The sequence below is a fragment of the Nannobrachium achirus genome, assembly GCF_963921795.1.
Source record: "Nannobrachium achirus genome assembly, chromosome: 14".
In the NCBI taxonomy this organism is placed as follows: domain Eukaryota; kingdom Metazoa; phylum Chordata; class Actinopteri; order Myctophiformes; family Myctophidae; genus Nannobrachium; species Nannobrachium achirus.
Genome location: NC_137821.1, coordinates 7,113,255 through 7,133,648, shown reverse-complemented (window position 1 = coordinate 7,133,648; position 20,394 = coordinate 7,113,255). Strand labels below are relative to the sequence as shown.

Sequence of the window (20,394 nt, the reverse complement as noted above, 5' to 3'; positions counted from 1 at the left end):
TATGTGTTTATCATTGCAGACTAGAGCTACAGTGGTCCAGTGTAGAGCTGTCTGGGTCAGTGTACTCAGTGTGTGTTATGTGTTTATCATTGCAGACTAGAGCTACAGTGGTCCAGTGTAGAGCTGTCTGGGTCAGTGTACTCAGTGTGTGTTATGTGTTTATCATTGCAGACTAGAGCTGCAGTGGTCCAGTGTAGAGCTGTCTGGGTCAGTGTACTCAGTGTGTGTTATGTGTTTATCATTGCAGACTAGAGCTGCAGTGGTCCAGTGTAGAGCTGTCTGGGTCAGTGTACTCAGTGTGTGTTATGTGTTTATCATTGCAGACTAGAGCTGCAGTGGTCCAGTGTAGAGCTGTCTGGGTCAGTGTACTCAGTGTGTGTTATGTGTTTATCATTGCAGACTAGAGCTGCAGTGGTCCAGTGTAGAGCTGTCTGGGTCAGTGTACTCAGTGTGTGTTATGTGTTTATCATTGCAGACTAGAGCTACAGTGGTCCAGTGTAGAGCTGTCTGGGTCAGTGTACTCAGTGTGTGTTATGTGTTTATCATTGCAGACTAGAGCTGCAGTGGTCCAGTGTAGAGCTGTCTGGGTCAGTCTACTCAGTGTGTGTTATGTGTTTATCATTGCAGACTAGAGCTGCAGTGGTCCAGTGTAGAGCTGTCTGGGTCAGTCTACTCAGTGTGTGAGGACCAGGGCAGTGTTTCCATGGACATCCTACGCAAGGGCAACCTGGCCGAGTCCTCCTACGTCACCGTCAAGGTGCGCTCCTCAGCAGTCCTACAGAACTATGATAATATCTGATGATCATTGTTTAAAATGTATATATTTTTTAGGCTGTGTAATTGTTCCTTTGTACTGGGAAATGAGTGAGCACAAGCTGTTAATATAGTAAAAAAAAAAAACGATATTTAATAACTTTTTGAATAGTTGTATATATTCATAATGTGCTGTTGTCATGAATATAATCGTAAGTCTCACATAACACCACTCCTGAAAACAAAACAAAAGTACCAGGAGAATTAACCAATCAAAAATCATATGTATTTTAGTATTTCTCTACACACTGTAAAGTGATTCTCTCAATCTTCTTTCATAATCCTACTGTAGGTGAATGGGATCACAGCCACAGCAGGGAAAGACTTTGTCACCAGTCCCTCCTCCCTTATTCAGTTTGATCCAGGTACACACACACACACACACACACACACACACACACACACACACACACACACACACACACACACACACACACACACACACACACACACACACACACACACACACACACACACACACACACACAAACAGTATACATAATAAACACATACACACAACCACTAATATTTTTACATGCTTTCCAACTCTTCAGAGTTCCTCAAAGTGGCCCATACAGTACTATATTGTTAAATGTAATGATATTTAGTTTTAGTCAACTAAATATCATAAGGTTGTAGACTACTAAATCTACAGTTGATTTACTCGACAAAAACGTATTTTGGCAGGACTTGATGGCATCACTTGGTTGCATGCTGAAAATAGCCAATCTACTAGCTCGCTCTGCGACGCGTTGTGAGCTTGTATACAGTATCATCTATTTTCAGAGTGCAACACCCGAGCGTAAACAAAACGACTTGTCTTTTAGTTCTACTGGATCTCTACTCCACCAGTCCCTTATTTGTTGATGAAATTAGTTTTAGTCACCATAGCTTAGTTTTTATTTCGTTCGCATTCAGTTTTCGTCAGTGAAAAAAGGCAGTCAACGGAACATTTTCCGCCGTAGTTTTAGTGGCCCAAACCAACACTGGTTCCTGTCAGGCCCGGATCTACCGTATGGGCACTTTGGGCACGTGCCCAGGGGCCCCTGGGCATCAAGGGCCCCTTTGTTTTTTGTTTTGTTTTTTTAAATCAGAATGACATAAATGATGTCCACCACCCCCTGAAACAAATGCTGTGAGAATGCTGCTGAAAAGTGCTGATTTTGTGTTAAGTACAATGTACAATATTTCATGAAAGGCAAGTCAACTGATTAAAACTCAGCCGGGCCATGTTGAGCCAACTGCTACTGCAGATGTTATATTGGACCTACATGCCTGCCTACATATGCCTACAAAACATTTTGCACGCACACGGGGGGCCCCTTGGCGCTTCAGTGCCCAGGGGCCCTCTGAGATGTTAATCCAGCCCTGGTTCCTGTGTGTCCATGCAGGCGTGTCCAAGAGGAGCTGGCAGGTGGAGATCAGCCCAGACCTTCTGGAGGAGGCTGAGGAGAGCTTCCAGCTGAGCCTGGTGTCTCCTGAGGGAGCTGTGTTGGGAGGGCTGTCCTCTGCCCAGGTCACCATCTCTGATACACACACAGGTCAGTGTCCACATCACCATCACTGACACAGAGTCAGGTCACCATCTCTGATACACACACAGGTCAGTGTCCACTCCACCATCACTGACACAGAGACAGGTCACCATCTCTGATACACACACAGGTCAGTGTCCACTCCACCATCACTGACACAGAGACAGGTCAGTGTCCACTCCACCATCACTGACACAGAGACAGGTCACCATCTCTGATACACACACAGGTCAGTGTCCACTCCACCATCACTGACACAGAGACAGGTCACCATCTCTGATACACACACAGGTCAGTGTCCACTCCACCATCACTGACACAGAGACAGGTCAGTGTCCACTCCACCATCACTGATACACAGTGTCCACTCCACCATCACTGACACAGAGACAGGTCAGTGTCCACTCCACCATCTCTGATACACAGTGTCCACTCCACCATCTCTGATACACACACAGGTCAGTGTCCACTCCACCATCACTGACACAGAGACAGGTCAGTGTCCACTCCACCATCACTGACACAGAGACAGGTCAGTGTCCACTCCACCATCTCTGATACACAGTGTCCACTCCACCATCTCTGATACACACACAGGTCAGTGTCCACTCCACCATCACTGACACAGAGACAGGTCAGTGTCCACTCCACCATCACTGACACAGAGACAGGTCAGTGTCCACTCCACCATCACTGACACAGAGACAGGTCACCATCACTGACACAGAGACAGGTCAGTGTCCACTCCACCATCACTGACACAGAGACAGGTCAGTGATATAACTACTCAATGACACAGACAGGGACGCATAGACAATGTTAGAGAGGCTGGAGCTGAAATTTCTAAAAGGGCCTTTTGGTGAAAATATATATATATATATATATATATATATAATAAAAAAAAAAGCAGACCTCCAAGCTCACAACGTGCTGCACTCTGACGCGTTGTGAGCTATTTTTGGTACTTGATACCACACTGAACTAAGCATTCATCTAGTCAATACTGGAGATGTGGTAGATCCAGCATGGATTTCTACAGTTTTCTATAACATGAGACGCTGCATTCAAGTTCAGGAGAGTTTTGACAAGGCAGTTCTCTTGAATGCTGCCTTCAGGTGTGGCATGGAAAGAGGGCATTTCTTTCACCATAGTAAAAACTGCATTCATGGTTCTGGAGAGGGCACTTTTTACAGAAGGATAATTGGACGTGCACGTGGCTGGACATAGGTCAGTGTTAAAACAACTCACTGACAGGTGATTGGCGTCTCTAGAAATGGCAATTGCTAATTAATGCTCCATCTTGTGGTGGGGTCACGCGCCAAGAACGGCCGACCTACAAGCTCACAGCTCACAGTCCGTGCTGTGAGCTGTGAGCTTGTCGGTCAGTATGATTCAGGCTTAACGGTGGCTTGTTGTGACACAAACCGAGACCAAGACTCATTTCCATTTTTGTTCAAACCACAGGGCGCTGTGGAGTGCAGCGGGACCGCGGGCTTCCCATCCTGGGAGGGAAGGAGGTGAAGTCAGAGCTCTACCCCCAGCATGGGTCCATTCAGCTGGAGAAACTACCTGTGGACGCAGACACACAGTCCCAACAGGTCATCTGGACACGTGGAGATACCATCGCCCGGCCCGCTGCCCGAGGAGATAGCCTCCCCCGGCCCGCTGCCCGTGGAGATAGTATCCCCCGGCCTGCTGCCCGTGGAGATAGCATCGCCCTGCCCCCTGCCAGGGGAGATAACGTCCCCCTACCAGCAGCAGCAGATCTGCCCAAGAAGAAGCTGAGAGCCATGAGCAACCCAAAGACGGTACGTAAATCTGTTCCTTCATGATTTGGGTTTTCAGTTGCTCGGGAGGCACAGTGGTAGCCTTGTACACATTATCATTTGTTATAAAAACAGTAGCTCACTGGAGTATAGAACACACCTCTGTAGACTTAGACTAACCCGTCTATGTACTTCTCATCCTCCAGATCGCACCCTTCTCAGTGCTTAGCAACGGAACGGATGTCATTTACACGGTAAGCATCACAGACCCGGGCACCCCCACCTCACTGGTACCATAACCCACCTCACTGCAAAGTGAACCTGCTTCTTGTAAATCTTTGCACACATAAAAGTGAAGCTTTTAGTTATGCTTCACAACACTGTTGTCACAATATATAGTATAAATAGTAAGACAGAATTAATTTCCCAGTGGATTCCTTGCGACTCGCGTCAGTGCAACCACACTTGCAATTTCCCAGAATTGCACCTTTCTAGTTGGTTCAACAAGTAACTTGTAACTAAAGTTATTATCAATGAATTATAGTGGAGTCAATCATACAATATTTGACATCTGAGATGTAGTGTGGTAGAAGTATATAAAGTATCGACAGTACACTACAATACATTACTGGAGTGAGTGTACTACTAACTTCCCCTCCTCTGGTGTTCACTCCCAGTACCACGGCCTCACCAACATGCAGGTGGAGGATGAGACATCTCCATCCAGGACGGGTAGGAAGGCCAAGGTCCGGGTGGTCAGCAGAACGGGCAGCAGAGGGGGCAGCCTGGACATAGGGGGCAGCCTGGGCCAGGGGCTGCCAGCGGTCAACAAGGACAGACCACAACCTGGCAGAAAGGCTGCGGGTCCCGAGCAACCTGGACCGTCCAGAGGACAGGTGAGACGTAGCCTTGCATAGTCAGACAATAGCGACTTTAAGCAACGCTACGGTAACGGCAGATGACAACGGTAACCGGTTAATGTCGCTAGCATCTCTGCGTGGATATTAGTCTGGTTCTTCTCAGTGTTATTCATTTTTTCCCCAAGGGACGGTTACAAAAAGATTCAAACTGAATCTTTGCCAGTCTAAGTCTATTAATGCTTGTCTGTGAGTGTCTTTGATGTCCCATAGTTTATGGTTTTAAAAATGAAGATGGATACAATGGGAGCTTGCCGCACAGGGTCTTATAAACAAATAAAACACAATGTTAACACGGTGGCCCACCTTTGTCTGACTGTTAGTTAGAGTTAGTGTGGAAGAGTCCTTGAGCAAGACTCTGAACCTGCTGGTTCCTCTGCCGTCCGTGTGTGAATGTGCTTGTGAATGTAATGCACATTGTAATGAAATCTGAATGAGGACGCTACAGCATATAAATGCACCATTTACCATTTGATGGCGAAGCATTGCTAAATGAGTATTTGTCTATGTCTATTAGGTCAGGGATTTTCAAACATTTTTGACTCAGGGCACCCCTGTAAATAACTTTTTAATCCACGGCACCCCTGAGGTACACTGTTAATTTTTATAATCTTACATCATCACAGAGGAATATCCTTTTCCATCAGAACTGACTGAAAATAATGTTATACTTGACGTTTAACCACTTGAACCCCATCATGCTTATTCTAATAGCCGATCTACAAGCTCACAATGCGTCACGTTATGACGTGTTGTGACGCGTTGTGAGCTTGTAGATCGGCTATTTTTGGTGAAGAGAGTTGCCGTAGATGGAAAAAGAACTCATCGAGTACATTGCAAATCATGTCTGTTTTACTAAGCATAGGGAAGTGATATTGATGAATTCCAAATATTATCAAATTATCTCGCGGCACCCCTGGACTGGCATCACGGCACCCCAGGGTGCCCCGTCACCTACTTTGAAAACCCCTGTATTGGGTGATGGTGTACATTAATGTGTGATGTCTATTAGGTGACATTAATATATCTATATCTATTAGGTGACAGTGGACACCAAAGCCTGTGTTCCAGAGCTGAAGGGACTGCTCCACTTCAACCACAGCATGAGTCGTCTGTTTCACTGCAACGGTGTGAGCTGGAGACCATGGAGCCCTGACGACCAGGTAGCTACCACTGATGTCTCACCATGACACACTATAATATACTGTACTGTTTAACTGCAACGGTGTGAGCTGGAGACCATGGAGCCCTGACGACCAGGTAGCTACCACTGATGTCTCACTATGTACTGTACTGTTTCACTGTAACGGTGTGAGCTGGAGACCATGGAGCCCTGACGACCAGGTAGCTACCACTGATGTCTCACTATGTACTGTACTGTTTCACTGCAACGGTGTGAGCTGGAGGCCATGGAGCCCTGACGACCAGGTAGCTACCACTGATGTCTCACCGTGACACACTGTGTACTGTACTCCACACACTATCCAGTCGCTCTGTTCACTTAATTCAGTTAAAAAAGAAAGAAAGAAAGAAAAAAAGACAGGGAAATCCCTGTGACTGAACAAATTACATTCAAAACACTATTAATTTACTCTTGGCTTGATGCAAGAATTCCTGTACTGTTCTTTATACACATGCTAAATACATTTCATAACAATTTTGTCTGGTGGAAACTTGTAGATTGGCTATTGTCGCTACATTTGCGTGACACCACAATGAAGTAGCCCATACAATGAATTTAAAGACATACAAGTTTTCTGTTGGACGTCGACAGAAGACTACTATGAAATAAAACATTTGTACAAGTGAGTGGGCAAATGCACATGCATACTCTATTCGAAGTGGTTCTCAAACCTTTTAATGTCAAAAGGAGCCCCAATTTGGTATTTAGAAGGTGAATGTGATGTCACACCATTGAAAGTAATTGCTGAAAACCTCTAGATGGCGCCACCCGTCCATTGACCCTCCCAGCGGTCCCCTGCCGAAGCACACTTTTCTAGACCCGCTGCCACATAGACACTACTGTATGTGCAAATAAACTACCCACAAAAAGTTAATCTTCCCTTTATTAATACCAATTTGTATTGTGTTTCATATCATTTTTATCATTGATTAGTCACATTCACAATGGACAATGGCCAATATGTGTTGTTTTTTCTTTTCCTTATTACTGTGGGAGAGTGCAATCATTCAATGCTCCAAGCAACAAAGGTCAATATACCAACAGAACAGTATTGCAGGCCATTTTGGCACATTCTTTGTGGGCGCTACCCAGACCACACGTTTGGCTGTGTTGCTCATTCCACGAATGCCTAATGCATACAAGCTGTACCTCGTTGTAAAGGTGACTAATCAATGATAAAAATTATATAAAATCATCACTTTTTGTTTAGTTCAACCACATCTGACCTCTTCAATGTTTGGCGGCTATGAACCGAGAAAATTATATCTCTACATCTCTGCACAATGTTGGTTCTGTACTCTTACCATAGACTATATGTATATAACCATAATGTTGGTTCTGTACTCTTACCATAGACTATATGTATATATATATATGTGACGGAGAGAGTCGCAGCCCCAGCCTTGAAGCCTCAAAAGTCTAGTATCTCCCCCGGACCAAACAGATGTCTCTTTGGTCTAGCGGTTAAAATATTGGACTTTCGCGTGGGAGACCCGGGTACGAAGCCGGGTGGGGAGGTTCGGATCACCTCCGTTACATTGGTGCCGTGACCCGGATTCGGGCTTCCCCGTAGGAGGAGGTCAACGGGGGGTGAGTGTGACGGAGAGAGTCGCAGCCCCAGCCTTGAAGCGTCAAAAGTCTAGTACCTCCCCTGGATGTCTCTTTGGTCTAGTGGTTAACTCATTAAAAGCCAACCCCGCGATGTCGCGGGAAAAGTACTCGAGTACTTATAGTGCCGAACACGTGATGTCGCGGGAAAAGTAATCTATTACTGTAACGTTGAGTACATTACCGAGTAGAACGGCCGGATGTCCGGAGGCGAAATTCGTAGCTGATTCATCATCATCACGTCTCCACGAGCACAAAATAGTCATCCCATAACATTGAGGTGAATGAGTTAAGATAGTGGACTTTCGCGTGGGAGACCCGCTTACGAAGCCGGGTGGGGAGGTTCGGATCACCTCCGATACATATAATCATAATCATCTTTATCTGCACTGTGACATCCTCTGGGTCATGTATTCCCTCAGATGGTGAGCTCCCAGCTGTGTCCTCATGACTGGACCTTCCACGCTGGTTACTGCTACATGCTGAGCACGGAGCGCAAGTCCACGTGGAGCACTGCTAACCGGGCCTGCAAGGAGAGGTGAGGGCGCCACCGTTATGACATGATAATATGGGAATAAACATTAGGGCTTTATTGTGTTTTTAGCCTTTTATCCTGTGGTATTGTGTCTGTAAATGGTAAATGGTGCATATAGTGCCTTTATCCAAGGTGCTTTACAGAGAATGTGCATTGCATTCACCCATTCACACAAACACACTCACACACTCACACACCGATGGCGGAGGAAACCATGCTAGGCACCAACATACATAGTCGATAACAAATATATTGAGTACCCAGTATCAATAAGCTTTGGCTTATCAAGCCTGTTATCGAGCATAGCGGCCCATGATGTCATGTTTAAACAATCAAGACAAGAGGCGATCAAGAAATTATTACAGTACTATTCCTAATATAAAGCCATTAATCACTTATTGCACATTAATGAATGGTTGTTTTAACGATAGGCAAAATATGTTTTACTTTTGTTAATGGTCATCTTCATAGATGGTGGTCAGCCACAAACTCACAGTCACAACAACTGGCCAATAATAAAAGATAACAGTTCTGTTCAGAATTTGTCGTCTCACATCTTTCCACAAAATATTAGAAAAAAGAGCAGAATCGATAAGGGGCTCATTATCAATACAAATTAACAAGCTCCATCCCTACTCATCGGGAGCAATTAAGGGTTCAGAGTCTTGCTCAAGGATGCCTAAATTGTAATTGTACTTCGATACCAAGGGGCTCTATTTTGATTTTGTCTCAAGCTGCACGTCGGAAAGTTGGAACTCTCTGACGAAAAGTGTGGTGGTCGGAGACAGTATGGACAGGCCTTTAAGTTAAGGCATAAGAGCTGGTACTTAAGACAATGACAATACACCCCCAATTCTGGGGGAGCCCAGGATCTAACTGTAGATCTACCTCCTGAGCCGCAATATCTTAAAACGATAGAAAACAGTAAATTAAAACATTTTAACACTGATCTTTTCTTTTCTCTAATTCCAATCTAAAATATGAACCCTTGTTGTGAAAAAAACTAAGTTGTCCTTTAACTTGCAGGTATAAAGGTAACCTGGCCAGTGTTCTCTCCCAAGCTGATATGAACTGGCTGTGGGACTTCAGTGGGAGGAAGCCATTCTGGATAGGTCAGTATGGTTGTGTTTGTTTAGAACTCACTACACACCACATTATAGCTGTTTGTATAGAACTGTATAGAACTCACTACACAACACAGCTGAAAACAGAGCTGAAAATAATGTAAAACCTGGGAGGCACCGAATGGACAAGCTGTCCTACCAACCAAAGCATCCTGTCTGTCTGGCCAAGGACCGCAAATTGTAGTCTTTAAATAAAATTATGTTTAATTTTAGTCATATTTTAGTCGCCTGAAATTTAGAATTTTTAGTCTAGTTTTAGTTGACTAAATATCTTAAGATTTTAGCAGACTAAATCTACAGTTGATTCTTTTGACTAAAATGTATTTACGCAGGCCTTGATGGCTTCGTAATGCCTGATTTTACTCTTGGTTGCGCGCTGAAAATAGCCAATCTACAAGCTTACAACGCGTCGCAGCGCAAAACGCCCCTTTTTCCACCAGCTTGGTCACCCCAGTCAAAAATCACACGGCGGCTGCAATAATTGCCAATACCGACGACATCGTCAGAAAGTTAAATAACGTGGCTAATATTATCGTTAACCTTGTTCTCTTCAGCAAAAGCTGTACAGTCATTTAAATCTGCATCATCGATGTCCTCCCAGTCACACTCTTTGTTGCTTGTCTTATGTTTGTCTCCTCCTCCATCTGCTGATGACATTCAATACGTAACCATGGCATTTTTGGTTGACTCATGTGGCGTACGTGATGTCAGAGGCTTTTATGAAGTGATGTCATAATGAGTCAGCGCTTGCGCCAAATTCCTCCGGAACAGCCTTGATGTCAACAATCAGTTCCGCATACGGAGATTCCGAACGTTTCGCACCGGTTCGGGAAAACCGCGCATCGGGTCGGGTCGAGGCCCGGCACTGCACTCCGCGCCACGGCGGGGAACACGCGTGCCGAATTTCGAGATACGCGGATTACATACAGACAGACAGAGATTTGTCGCATTTATAGATAGATATCCCGTTTCCCTCAGGTCTGAACGACGGGGAGAGCCGCGGCCGCTGGGAGTGGGCGGGCCGGGAGGCGGTCAGCTACACCAACTGGAGGAAGACCCCGCCCCGCTCCAAGACCAAGGGTGGGAGCAGGCGTTGCGTGCTGGTGTGGAGGCGCGCCAAGTGGCAGATCAGAGACTGCAGGAGCAGCCGCGGACACCGCTACGTCTGCTCCGTCAAGGTGTGACGGATTAACCCCCGCGAGGGCCCCTGGCCAATATTTTTTTAGCCCCCCCCCCCCACCGCCCACCATAATCCCCCCTTCCCTATCGACGCGCACTACCCAGCTCGGATTTTAAGCTATCATCTGTGGAGGAGGGGGCCACACATTTGATATTTGATTAACTTATCCACAACTTTCCAACATCCCATCGTGCATTGCGCAGAAGACGAGCTGCATTTCCGCGACGTGAGCTTGTATGTCTGCTGTTAACCGGAAGTGCCCTGCAGATAATGCTACAGTAAAGTCTTGCGGAAACAGGTGGGTACATTTAATTTTAGTAAATTGTCAGTGACCACACGGCCCAGTTCCCCCAAGGGCCCCTGAGAGCCAAGGGCCCACCGGCCCAATGGTTAATCCAGCCCTGGACCCGCCAGGGGCGTCGCACCAAACTCTGGGGCCTCTGGGTACAAGGATTCACTGCAGGCCCCCCCGCGGTCCCCCCATGAATTTTCTTCATATGGGGAGGAGGGGGTTGAACCCGTTTAGACTGGGAACGCATCATTAACGGATTATTTTGTGCTTTAACTATTGAAAAATAGCAGATATACAAGCTCGCAGCTGCGAGCTTGTAGATCTGCTATTTTTTGAAAAATCGTGAAAATGTGTGTCTATGAATATGAATGAATTTCAAATCCTTCTATGAAAAACCTATGTTTCTATGTCAGTGTCGCTCAAACTTTTTCAAGTCATGGACCCCCATAATCATATGTATTTGGCCACGGTATCCCATCCAGGGACCCCCCAGAAGCAAATTTTTTGTTACAAATCACATTTTCACGACTTTTCAAAAAAGATCTACAAGCATGTATATCTGCTATTTTTCAATAGCTTAAGTATAAAATAATTAAGGCCCCTCCACCTTGGGCCCTAGTAACTCACTCCCACTTCTCCCCAACATTGTGACTCCAGTAAGCTAGGCTAAGCTAGCTTTCCAGTTTCCATGAATGGGAGTTGACGTAAGTGTCATCGTAACTCTCTCCATTCTACGTGCTCTGGACACGCCTAAATATAACACACACCCATTATTACTGTGATTAGCTGCAGCTGTGTTGCTTACATCACAGTGTACCATAAGGCAGGGGTTTTCAAAGTGCGTGACGGGGCACCCCGGGGTGCCGTGGCGGCAGTCCAGGGGTGCCGCGAGATCATTTGATAATATTTGGATTAAAATAATATTTATGGGGTGCCCTGAGACAAAAAAGTTTGGGAACCCCTGCCATACGGTAATCATTATGCAGCCTGCCATGTTTTGTACCCTACTGTAGTATTTAACCCAAGCTGAGCAACAAACTACAAAAGGGTTTAGGGTTTCATCTCCCTTCAAGTGGTTAAACTGTACATGTACAGTATGTCTTAACAGAAGTATACACTGATAGTCCATGTACTGTATATACCTGTAAGTGACGTTGTTTACACTGTATCTAAATGTATGCTAATTATTCATTTGAAGTGACATTATTGTTTTTCTGCTGGCTGTATGTATGCTTGCTTTCAAGAGATTTAGTTGTTTTTTTACTACAGTATTTCTATTTACAGTGTTTGGTGCTTATTTTAAAGTGTATGTTGTTTGTCTCAGAGATGACGTATATTTCTGCATTGTTTAAATATTTTTAAATATTAATCTGTCTCTTTGACTTCTTTTTAAACATATGTCCGGACAGTTTGGGCGCTTAATACAAAAATACAATATTACAATAGTGATCTGAAAGTGCGTAGGCTACTGTAGGCTATAGAAAGGAGGACATGTTGTTCATGTCATAAACAATATGTAATTCCAAAAATACGATCCAAGGTAGAGAGTGTACAAATGGAACCAAATGGACCATACGGGTCCATTTGGTTCCATTTGTAGACTTTCAGAGTTAAGGGGGTCCTTGCAGATAAAACATTTGAGAACCACTAGTACCTGATGTGGACTCATAATGAGAACCACTAGTACCTGATGTGGACTCATAATGAGAACCACTAGTACCTGATGTGGACTCATAATGAGAACCACTAGTACCTGATGTGGACTCATAATGAGAACCACTAGTACCTGATGTGGACTCATAATGAGAACCACTAGTACCTGATGTGGACTCATAATGAGAACCACTAGTACCTGATGTGGACTCATAATGAGAACCACTAGTACCTGATGTGGACTCATAATGAGAACCACTAGTACCTGATGTGGACTCATAATGAGAACCACTAGTACCTGATGTGGACTCATAATGAGAACCACTAGTACCTGATGTGGACTCATAATGAGAACCACTAGTACCTGATGTGGACTCATAATGAGAACCACTAGTACCTGATGTGGACTCATAATGAGAACCACTAGTACCTGATGTGGACTCATAATGAGAACCACTAGTACCTGATGTGGACTCATAATGAGAACCACTAGTACCTGATGTGGACTCATAATGAGAACCACTAGTACCTGATGTGGACTCAAAATGAGAACCACTAGTACCTGATGTGGACTCAAAATGAGAACCACTAGTACCTGATGTGGACTCAAAATGAGAACCACTAGTACCTGATGTGGACTCATAATGAGAACCACTAGTACCTGATGTGGACTCATAATGAGAACCACTAGTACCTGATGTGGACTCATAATGAGAACCACTAGTACCTGATGTGGACTCATACTGAGAACCACTAGTACCTGATGTGGACTCATAATGAGAACCACTAGTACCTGATGTGGACTCATAATGAGAACCACTAGTACCTGATGTGGACTCAAAATGAGAACCACTAGTACCTGATGTGGACTCATAATGAGAACCACTAGTACCTGATGTGGACTCAAAATGAGAACCACTAGTACCTGATGTGGACTCATAATGAGAACCACTAGTACCTGATGTGGACTCATAATGAGAACCACTAGTACCTGATGTGGACTCATAATGAGAACCACTAGTACCTGATGTGGACTCAAACATTCAAACATGTCAAACATTCTGAAGAAGACCTGGTGACTGACATTCAGTAATTGTTTTTTATGATCAAATTAACAATTTTGCTGCCATTTTAAACATAGTTGTAGTAAGCAGCTGCCAAATTGTCCTTACCTTTTAACGTGGGCACGCATCGTGCACTATCTGTGCGCGACTCATCTGGTAGACGTGTAGACTCGGTGACAGCTTTCGAATAAAAGAAACCCCATTGAAATAGACATATCCGTTGACACGCTGTATCCCTGCTTATCCGCCCGTGTTTACATGAAAAAACATTGGAAAAAGCCAGCTGTGCGCTGTGGTAACAGGTGGACACGTTCGCGCACATAGCAGACGATATGTGCGCAGATCATATGCCAGGCGGGTAGAGGAATCAAACAGCTACAAAATAAATAAAAAACGCGTGAAAAAATACCATTCTATGGCCATGCAGTCAGCTCACTTGTTTACAATGAAAACCTATGGGCCGGGAGCTATGATTGGCTTTCAGACCGGATATGGAAACCTAGATCCGGTCTAAACAGGAAATACGACCGAATACAGTTAGGGGGCGGGCCTAAAGTCTCCGAAGCGGCTATATACAGCGACCATACTTTTAATCGTTTCATAATGATTAAAGCTAATTGCTCAGCTCAGTGGCAGTCAGCTCAGTGGCCTTGTGGTTAGAGTGTCCGCCCTAGAGTTCTCATCGGGCCTGGAAATTAAGGCCCGGCCCTAACTGGGCCCGAGTGGGCCGACCCGAAGCCCGGCCCGACCCTAACAATTATCATCATTTTCGGCCCGAAAACCCGAAAGCCCGAGTGAGAGGAGAAAAAAAAAAAAAGAAACGTCGCCAGCCCAGTAGGCAGCACCAGTGTCTCAAATTACAACAGTGAGATAATGGATATATAATAGTTGGCAAAATGGCAACTTCACGTGTTAAATTGCTCATGAAACATGCAAGGTTCTGCACAAAATGTGCTAACGTTAAATCCCTGTAATTGTTGTCAACACTAGAGTCAATCTCAATCATACAGCTCTCACTCATCCTCTCTCTCCGTTGTCGCTGCCTGCGTGATTTACGTTTCGTCCTTTCAACGGTCACGCATCAAACACAGGCAGCAGGCTCGGCAGATCTATAAACCCAAAACGTGTTCATCTGGCTTGCATTCTGGGCTTGCAGATCTGTTCTTTAGTGCGCGACACCTCCTGGCCACCATGCTTAAACATACACAACTCAGGCACGTAATAAGCGGCGCGCTACGGCTGTAAACCCTTTCATATAAATGCACACAGCAGCAGCAAAGGACACTTGATTAACCAGAAAGCATAATGGAATTAATATCTTACCAGATGAGATGAACGTCTCTATCAGGTAAGGCTGTCAACGTGTGGTGCTTTTAGGTTGATCATGTTGATGTTGTTGTAATACAATCCTTTTAAGTCCTTGTCAATATATCCATGTTGGTTCCGCTTTGAAAGTAGGCTAGTTTTCTTGGATTTATACTTATTACAAACTTGTGAAATTGCCTGCTGCCTTTTAATTTAACATGCAGCTCCAAACTTTCATCGTAGCCGCTCCACACACGGAGCTAACAGTGACTCGCTGCCTGTGACAGACTTCCGTATATCCAAAGGTTTCGATTGTGACGTCATCACAACAACCAGACCGCTCTATGAGACTGATAGACTATACTTCCGTATGCGTCACCGATTATCCTTGGATAATTGGTTAGGAACTTAGACAGGCTTCAGAGCTGCGCTAAAGACAGGCAGACAGTGATATGCGCCTGTTCTCTGTTGCTTGAGTGACGGAGCCCGGAGCCCGGCCCGGCCCGACTAATTATTATAATTTTTGGGCCCGGCTCGGCCCGATTACGTCGGGCCGGGCCGGGTCGGGTCGGGCTCGGGCAGAATTTGAGAACTCTAGTCCGCCCTGAGACTGGGAGGTCGGGGGTTCAATTCCCCGGCCGGGTCATACCAAAGACTATAAAAATGGGACCCAATGCCTCCCTGCTTGGCACTCAGCATAAAGGGTTGGATTGGGGGGGTTGATCACCACCACCAATGGGGATCCTGTTTGTCTGTCTGTCTGTCTGTCTGTCTGTCTGTCTGTCTGTCTGTCTGTCTGTCTGACTGACCAGCTCAGTGGCCTTGTGGTTAGAGTGTCCGCCCTGAGACTGGGAGGTCGGGGGTTCAATTCCCCGGGCCGGGTCATACCAAAGACTATAAAAATGGGACCCAATGCCTCCCTGCTTGGCACTCAGCATCAAGGGTTGGATTGGGGGGGGTTGATCACCACCAATGGGGGTCCAGGGACTGCAGATGGAAATTAGCCCACAGCGGGCTAAATCTGGCTCATTTACATTGAAGTGAAAACTGACATGTCCATTAATGAGCAAGGTCCCTGTCAAATAAACAGATCTTAACTTAACTCTTAATTAAATATTCAGGCTCCTCGGGCATCGCAGAGTGGTACAGCGGGAAATCTCCGGTTTCGACGGGGATCGCAGAGTATGAGTTAAGAACATGTTGCACTAATGAATTTGCCACGGACGAGGCCAAGTCTTTACACATTTGTCTGTGTACAGACATATTGATGACCTCTGCCAATAATGCATATTCATGCACGTGTATATATAAACAGTTGGATAATAATAAATAAATGCGTTTAATTTATAACGCACTTTGTACATTCATGATAATCTCAAATGTGCTACAATATTATGATATAAAGGATATCGGATGTGAAATAAATATGGATCTCAGTGGTGTAAAGTAAAGTAATGTAGATTTACTTAAGTACTGTACTCAATTAAAATGTTGAAGTATTTAGACTTTACTTGAGTAATTCCAATTACCAATACTTTTACTTCTACTGCACTACATCTCAGAGACAAATATTGTACTTTTACTCCACTACATTTATTTATTTAAACTTTAGCTACTAGTCGCTTTGTAGGTTTTGATTATTAATATTATTAAAAAACATGCATTAACCACTTCAGCCCTATATACTGTACATTTTGGTCATTTGAAAATAGTCGATCTACAAGTTCACAATGTGTCGCAATGTGACATATTTGAGCTTGTAGATCTGCTATTTTCAAAGGATATTTGATTTTCTTTTACATGTTATACTCACATTACAACATGTGAGTACTTTTTCCGCCACAGATGGCAGAACCCTTTTTTGAATGAGATTAGAGAGTGATAAATACCAAAGAGCCCATTTAGCATGAACTCAGAGAGACAGACTGTAAACAGACATTAAAGACATTCTGAAGCTATCAGTGGTTTGATCGTCAGTAAGACAGAGTTCATGGGCTGCAACAATGTTTGTCTGAACTTTTACACACTCATATTAAATCCTTTAAGCACCGCTGGCATGTCCTAATGGTAATTTATACCGTTGTAATGCGCTGCTAATGCGCTTATTTATTAATGCTGGCCGCGTAACGTCACCGTCGGGTGGAAACCTTGTATGTCCAAAACTATTACTTTCAGGAAATGGGGAAAAAAAGAACCTGTGTTTTAATAGATCCAATGTCGTTATTATCCAGTGGTTCTCAAAGTGAGGCCCGAGGACTCCCAGTGGTCCTTGAGGGGGGCCACCATGATAGCACAAAAATATAAGTTAAACCACTTTTGAAAACTAAGGGAGGGAATTTTAATTATTTGGAAAATGTTTTCAGATGGGGGCCCAAATGCATAATACTTTGGGGGTCCTTGACGTGAAAGCAGATCCAGAAACACTGCAGTCAGTCGCCAGCTCTTAATTCTTTTCATTATAAAACCCACTGACAGACTTAAGCTATCGTTGGGGCAGCTGTAAACCCTTAAAAAACATCCCCCAAGTGCTCACAATGACCATCAAGATGACACTAAATTCCTCCCATGGGACTGATTAAATGTCTATAGCTTTCATTTTTGTCATGTCAGGTCGGTATATAGAGGTGAAAGTCTGAAAGATTTTCATAATTTGCCAAACGATTCAAAAACAGTGAAAGAAAGTAACAGATCTCCAAGCTCACTGTGGGCATATAGATCAGCTACACTGTATATCCGCTACCAGTGGTTCCCAAATGTTTTAGCAAGGAAACAGACTTTCGTTAGTTTAGTTACGGTAGTTTTAGCTATAGGAAAGAATTTAGTAGGTAACAAAACATTAAAGGGGAGCACACACTGAACGCGGACGGCTGCGCAGCGTCACGTCGCCCTATCGACGGACGTTAAGTGCCGCGCGGCAACCCCAACTGGATGCGGCGTGCTGCCACACAGCACTAACCCACACCGGCGGCGTCAGCCGCGGGGCTGACGCCGCCGGTGTGGGTTAGTTCATTGAAAATAATGGGGCCGTATGTTTTGACGTGCCGCTTCCGCGTCGCCTCCGCGTCGCCTCCGCGTCGCCTCCGCGTCGCCTCCGCGTCCAATGTGTGTTCCCCTTAAGGGACCCAGTCCGACCCACAAAGGGGTCACAACCCAGTGTTTGGGAACCAGTGTTCTATACTATGAAGTATAACAGTACATTAATCCTTCATGAAAAACCATAAAAAGATGAAACAGGGAGATACAAGCTTTCAGCCCAGAAACGTCTAAATAAATGCTACTGTATGTCTCTTTGGTTGAAGAGATAACGGATTTGAACGATGAAATTGAGCGATAGCTCCTCTTTTTCGGGTCAGATCTCCCGCCAACAATCGTGTCATATTTACACCGGTTCTCAACGACAGGCTCGGGGACCACCAGGGGTCCAAAATGGACCCTTACAGGTCCCTGAGGATCAGTAGCCTATAGTTTGGTTGCATTGGTACACTCTCACAGTTACAGAGCCGTAATATGGTGATGGTGCTTCAACATGGCCCTTGAGGGGTCCATTCTGGACCCTCTGGTGGTCCTCGGACCAGACCTGGGCCAACCAGTGGTACTGTATAGAGCAGTGGTTCTCAACCTTTTCAGGCGGTGACCCCATTTGAACGGGGGTGTGGGGGGGGAACCCCCAATATGACCCCATTTGAACGGGGGAGGGGGGAACCCCCAAAATAATCACATTTGAACGGGGGAGTGGGGAACCCCCAAAATAATCACATTTGAACGGGGGAGTGGGGAACCCCCGATATAATCACATTTGAACGGGGGAGTGGGGAACCCCCGATATAATCACATTTTAACGGGGGAGTGGGGAACCCCCGATATAATCACATTTGAACGGGGGAGTGGGGAACCCCCGATATAATCACATTTGAACGGGGGAACCCCCAGGCCCCCACCCTGACAAGCACTTGGAATGGGTTGTAGTTTGACTCAGTTCCGCAGCTAAATAGCTGATCTACAAGCTCACAACGCCTTGCAGCGCGAGGCTTTGTGAGCTTGTAGATCGGCTATCTTTCTCTTTCTTATGTTATTTAACATTATCTGGCCAACGTTTGACCAGTTTTCAAGTTTGTTTGGTTACGTGTGATGCAGTAATGGTATCAAAAAATACAAGAAAACCAGGTGTTCACCGGGGAATCAACAGGATCAAAACAAAGAGAATGAATGAAGCCATCCCGGCACTCAGGGTTAGAAGGAGGAACAAGCCTTCATTGCATTAAAAGGCAAACGCAGACATGTTTCGACCTAGACGGTCATCATCAGGGCAAGGAATACTATAATGCAAGGGTCTTCAACGTTTTCAGGCCAAGGACCCCTTAGTCGAGAGAGAGATGAAGCAGGGACCCCACAACCTTTTCATAATAGTTTCATTGTTTGACAGCACAATCATCAGTGTTTTTTGGATTCATGTAAATTTGTGTTTTCAGATATTTAACCACTTGAACCGTCAATACTTAATAAACCTAACCTTTCAATCTGTACTTAGTCTGCTCTTTTCCCCCTCTAGACCAAAGGTATTTGCCTAAAATAGCCGATCTACAAGCTCACAACGCCTCGCAGCGCGAGGCGTTGTGAGCTTGTAGTTCTGCTATTTTTGGCTAAAGTTCGCAGAATATGGATGCTAGCGTTCAAGTGGTTCATATAAGAAAGGAGAAAAAAAGGTTTCTATCACTCAAAGATTTGGAGGACCCCCTAGGGGTCCCGGACCCCCTGTTGAAGACCCTTGCTATAATGGTATTTTCTGAGATAAAAAAGGTCTCAATTGTCCTTAAATTGTCACTTCACTGTCATCTGGGACTGGGGGACCCCCGGGGGGTCCCCACCCTCAGGTTGAGAAGCAGTGGTAGGTCTATACTGCCCTACAAAGGCAGAAATTTCACCAGAAAATGGGTTTAAAAGTGTTACAGCTGATCAGCCAAATGAGATATAGACATAATATAAGTGATATTACACTGATTGTATATCTGTTCGAGGTAATTGTTCATCCCCCAATATCATGATGGCTAATTTGACCTTTGGGCGACACAAATAAGTTGGTGTGTCCAAAAAAGTAGTTGCTGCTGTCAGTCAGTATAGAAGTGGGCCAATGGGTCACGCAGCATGCAGAGCAGAGCACTGGGACGTGCTGGGCCACTGATTCAGCCCGGGAAAAAAAGAGTTGGAGAGGCCCTCATTGCGCGTTAGAGAGAGAGAGCTCTCTCTGTAGCGCTGCTGCTACTCAAAGATTTGTGACAAAGTGACAAGCCAGTGGGCCAATTACATGAGTTATATTTCGTCGTTGTCGGGTGGAAACCTTGTATGTCCAAAACCGTTTGTTTTGTATTTATCATTAAAAAAATGATTTAAACTAGTGAAAACAGCCGATCTACAAGCACAC

General features: G+C 45.0%; 1 protein-coding gene across 1 annotated transcript in view; it reads left to right on the top strand.

Annotated features, from left to right (window-relative positions):
- frem1a (Fras1 related extracellular matrix 1a) overlaps positions 1 to 12,241 on the top strand; it is an 80,692-nt gene extending 68,451 nt beyond the window's left edge. The window contains exons 33-42 of the mRNA XM_080742042.1: positions 628 to 757; positions 1,106 to 1,178; positions 2,205 to 2,354; positions 3,813 to 4,156; positions 4,321 to 4,368; positions 4,792 to 5,010; positions 6,072 to 6,194; positions 8,245 to 8,360; positions 9,384 to 9,469; positions 10,460 to 12,241. Of these exons, the coding sequence (XP_080598168.1) occupies positions 628 to 757; positions 1,106 to 1,178; positions 2,205 to 2,354; positions 3,813 to 4,156; positions 4,321 to 4,368; positions 4,792 to 5,010; positions 6,072 to 6,194; positions 8,245 to 8,360; positions 9,384 to 9,469; positions 10,460 to 10,665 (1,495 nt within the window). The 3' untranslated portion in view covers positions 10,666 to 12,241. The remainder of the gene's footprint in view (positions 1 to 627; positions 758 to 1,105; positions 1,179 to 2,204; positions 2,355 to 3,812; positions 4,157 to 4,320; positions 4,369 to 4,791; positions 5,011 to 6,071; positions 6,195 to 8,244; positions 8,361 to 9,383; positions 9,470 to 10,459) is intronic.
- Positions 12,242 to 20,394: the final 8,153 nt, after the last annotated feature.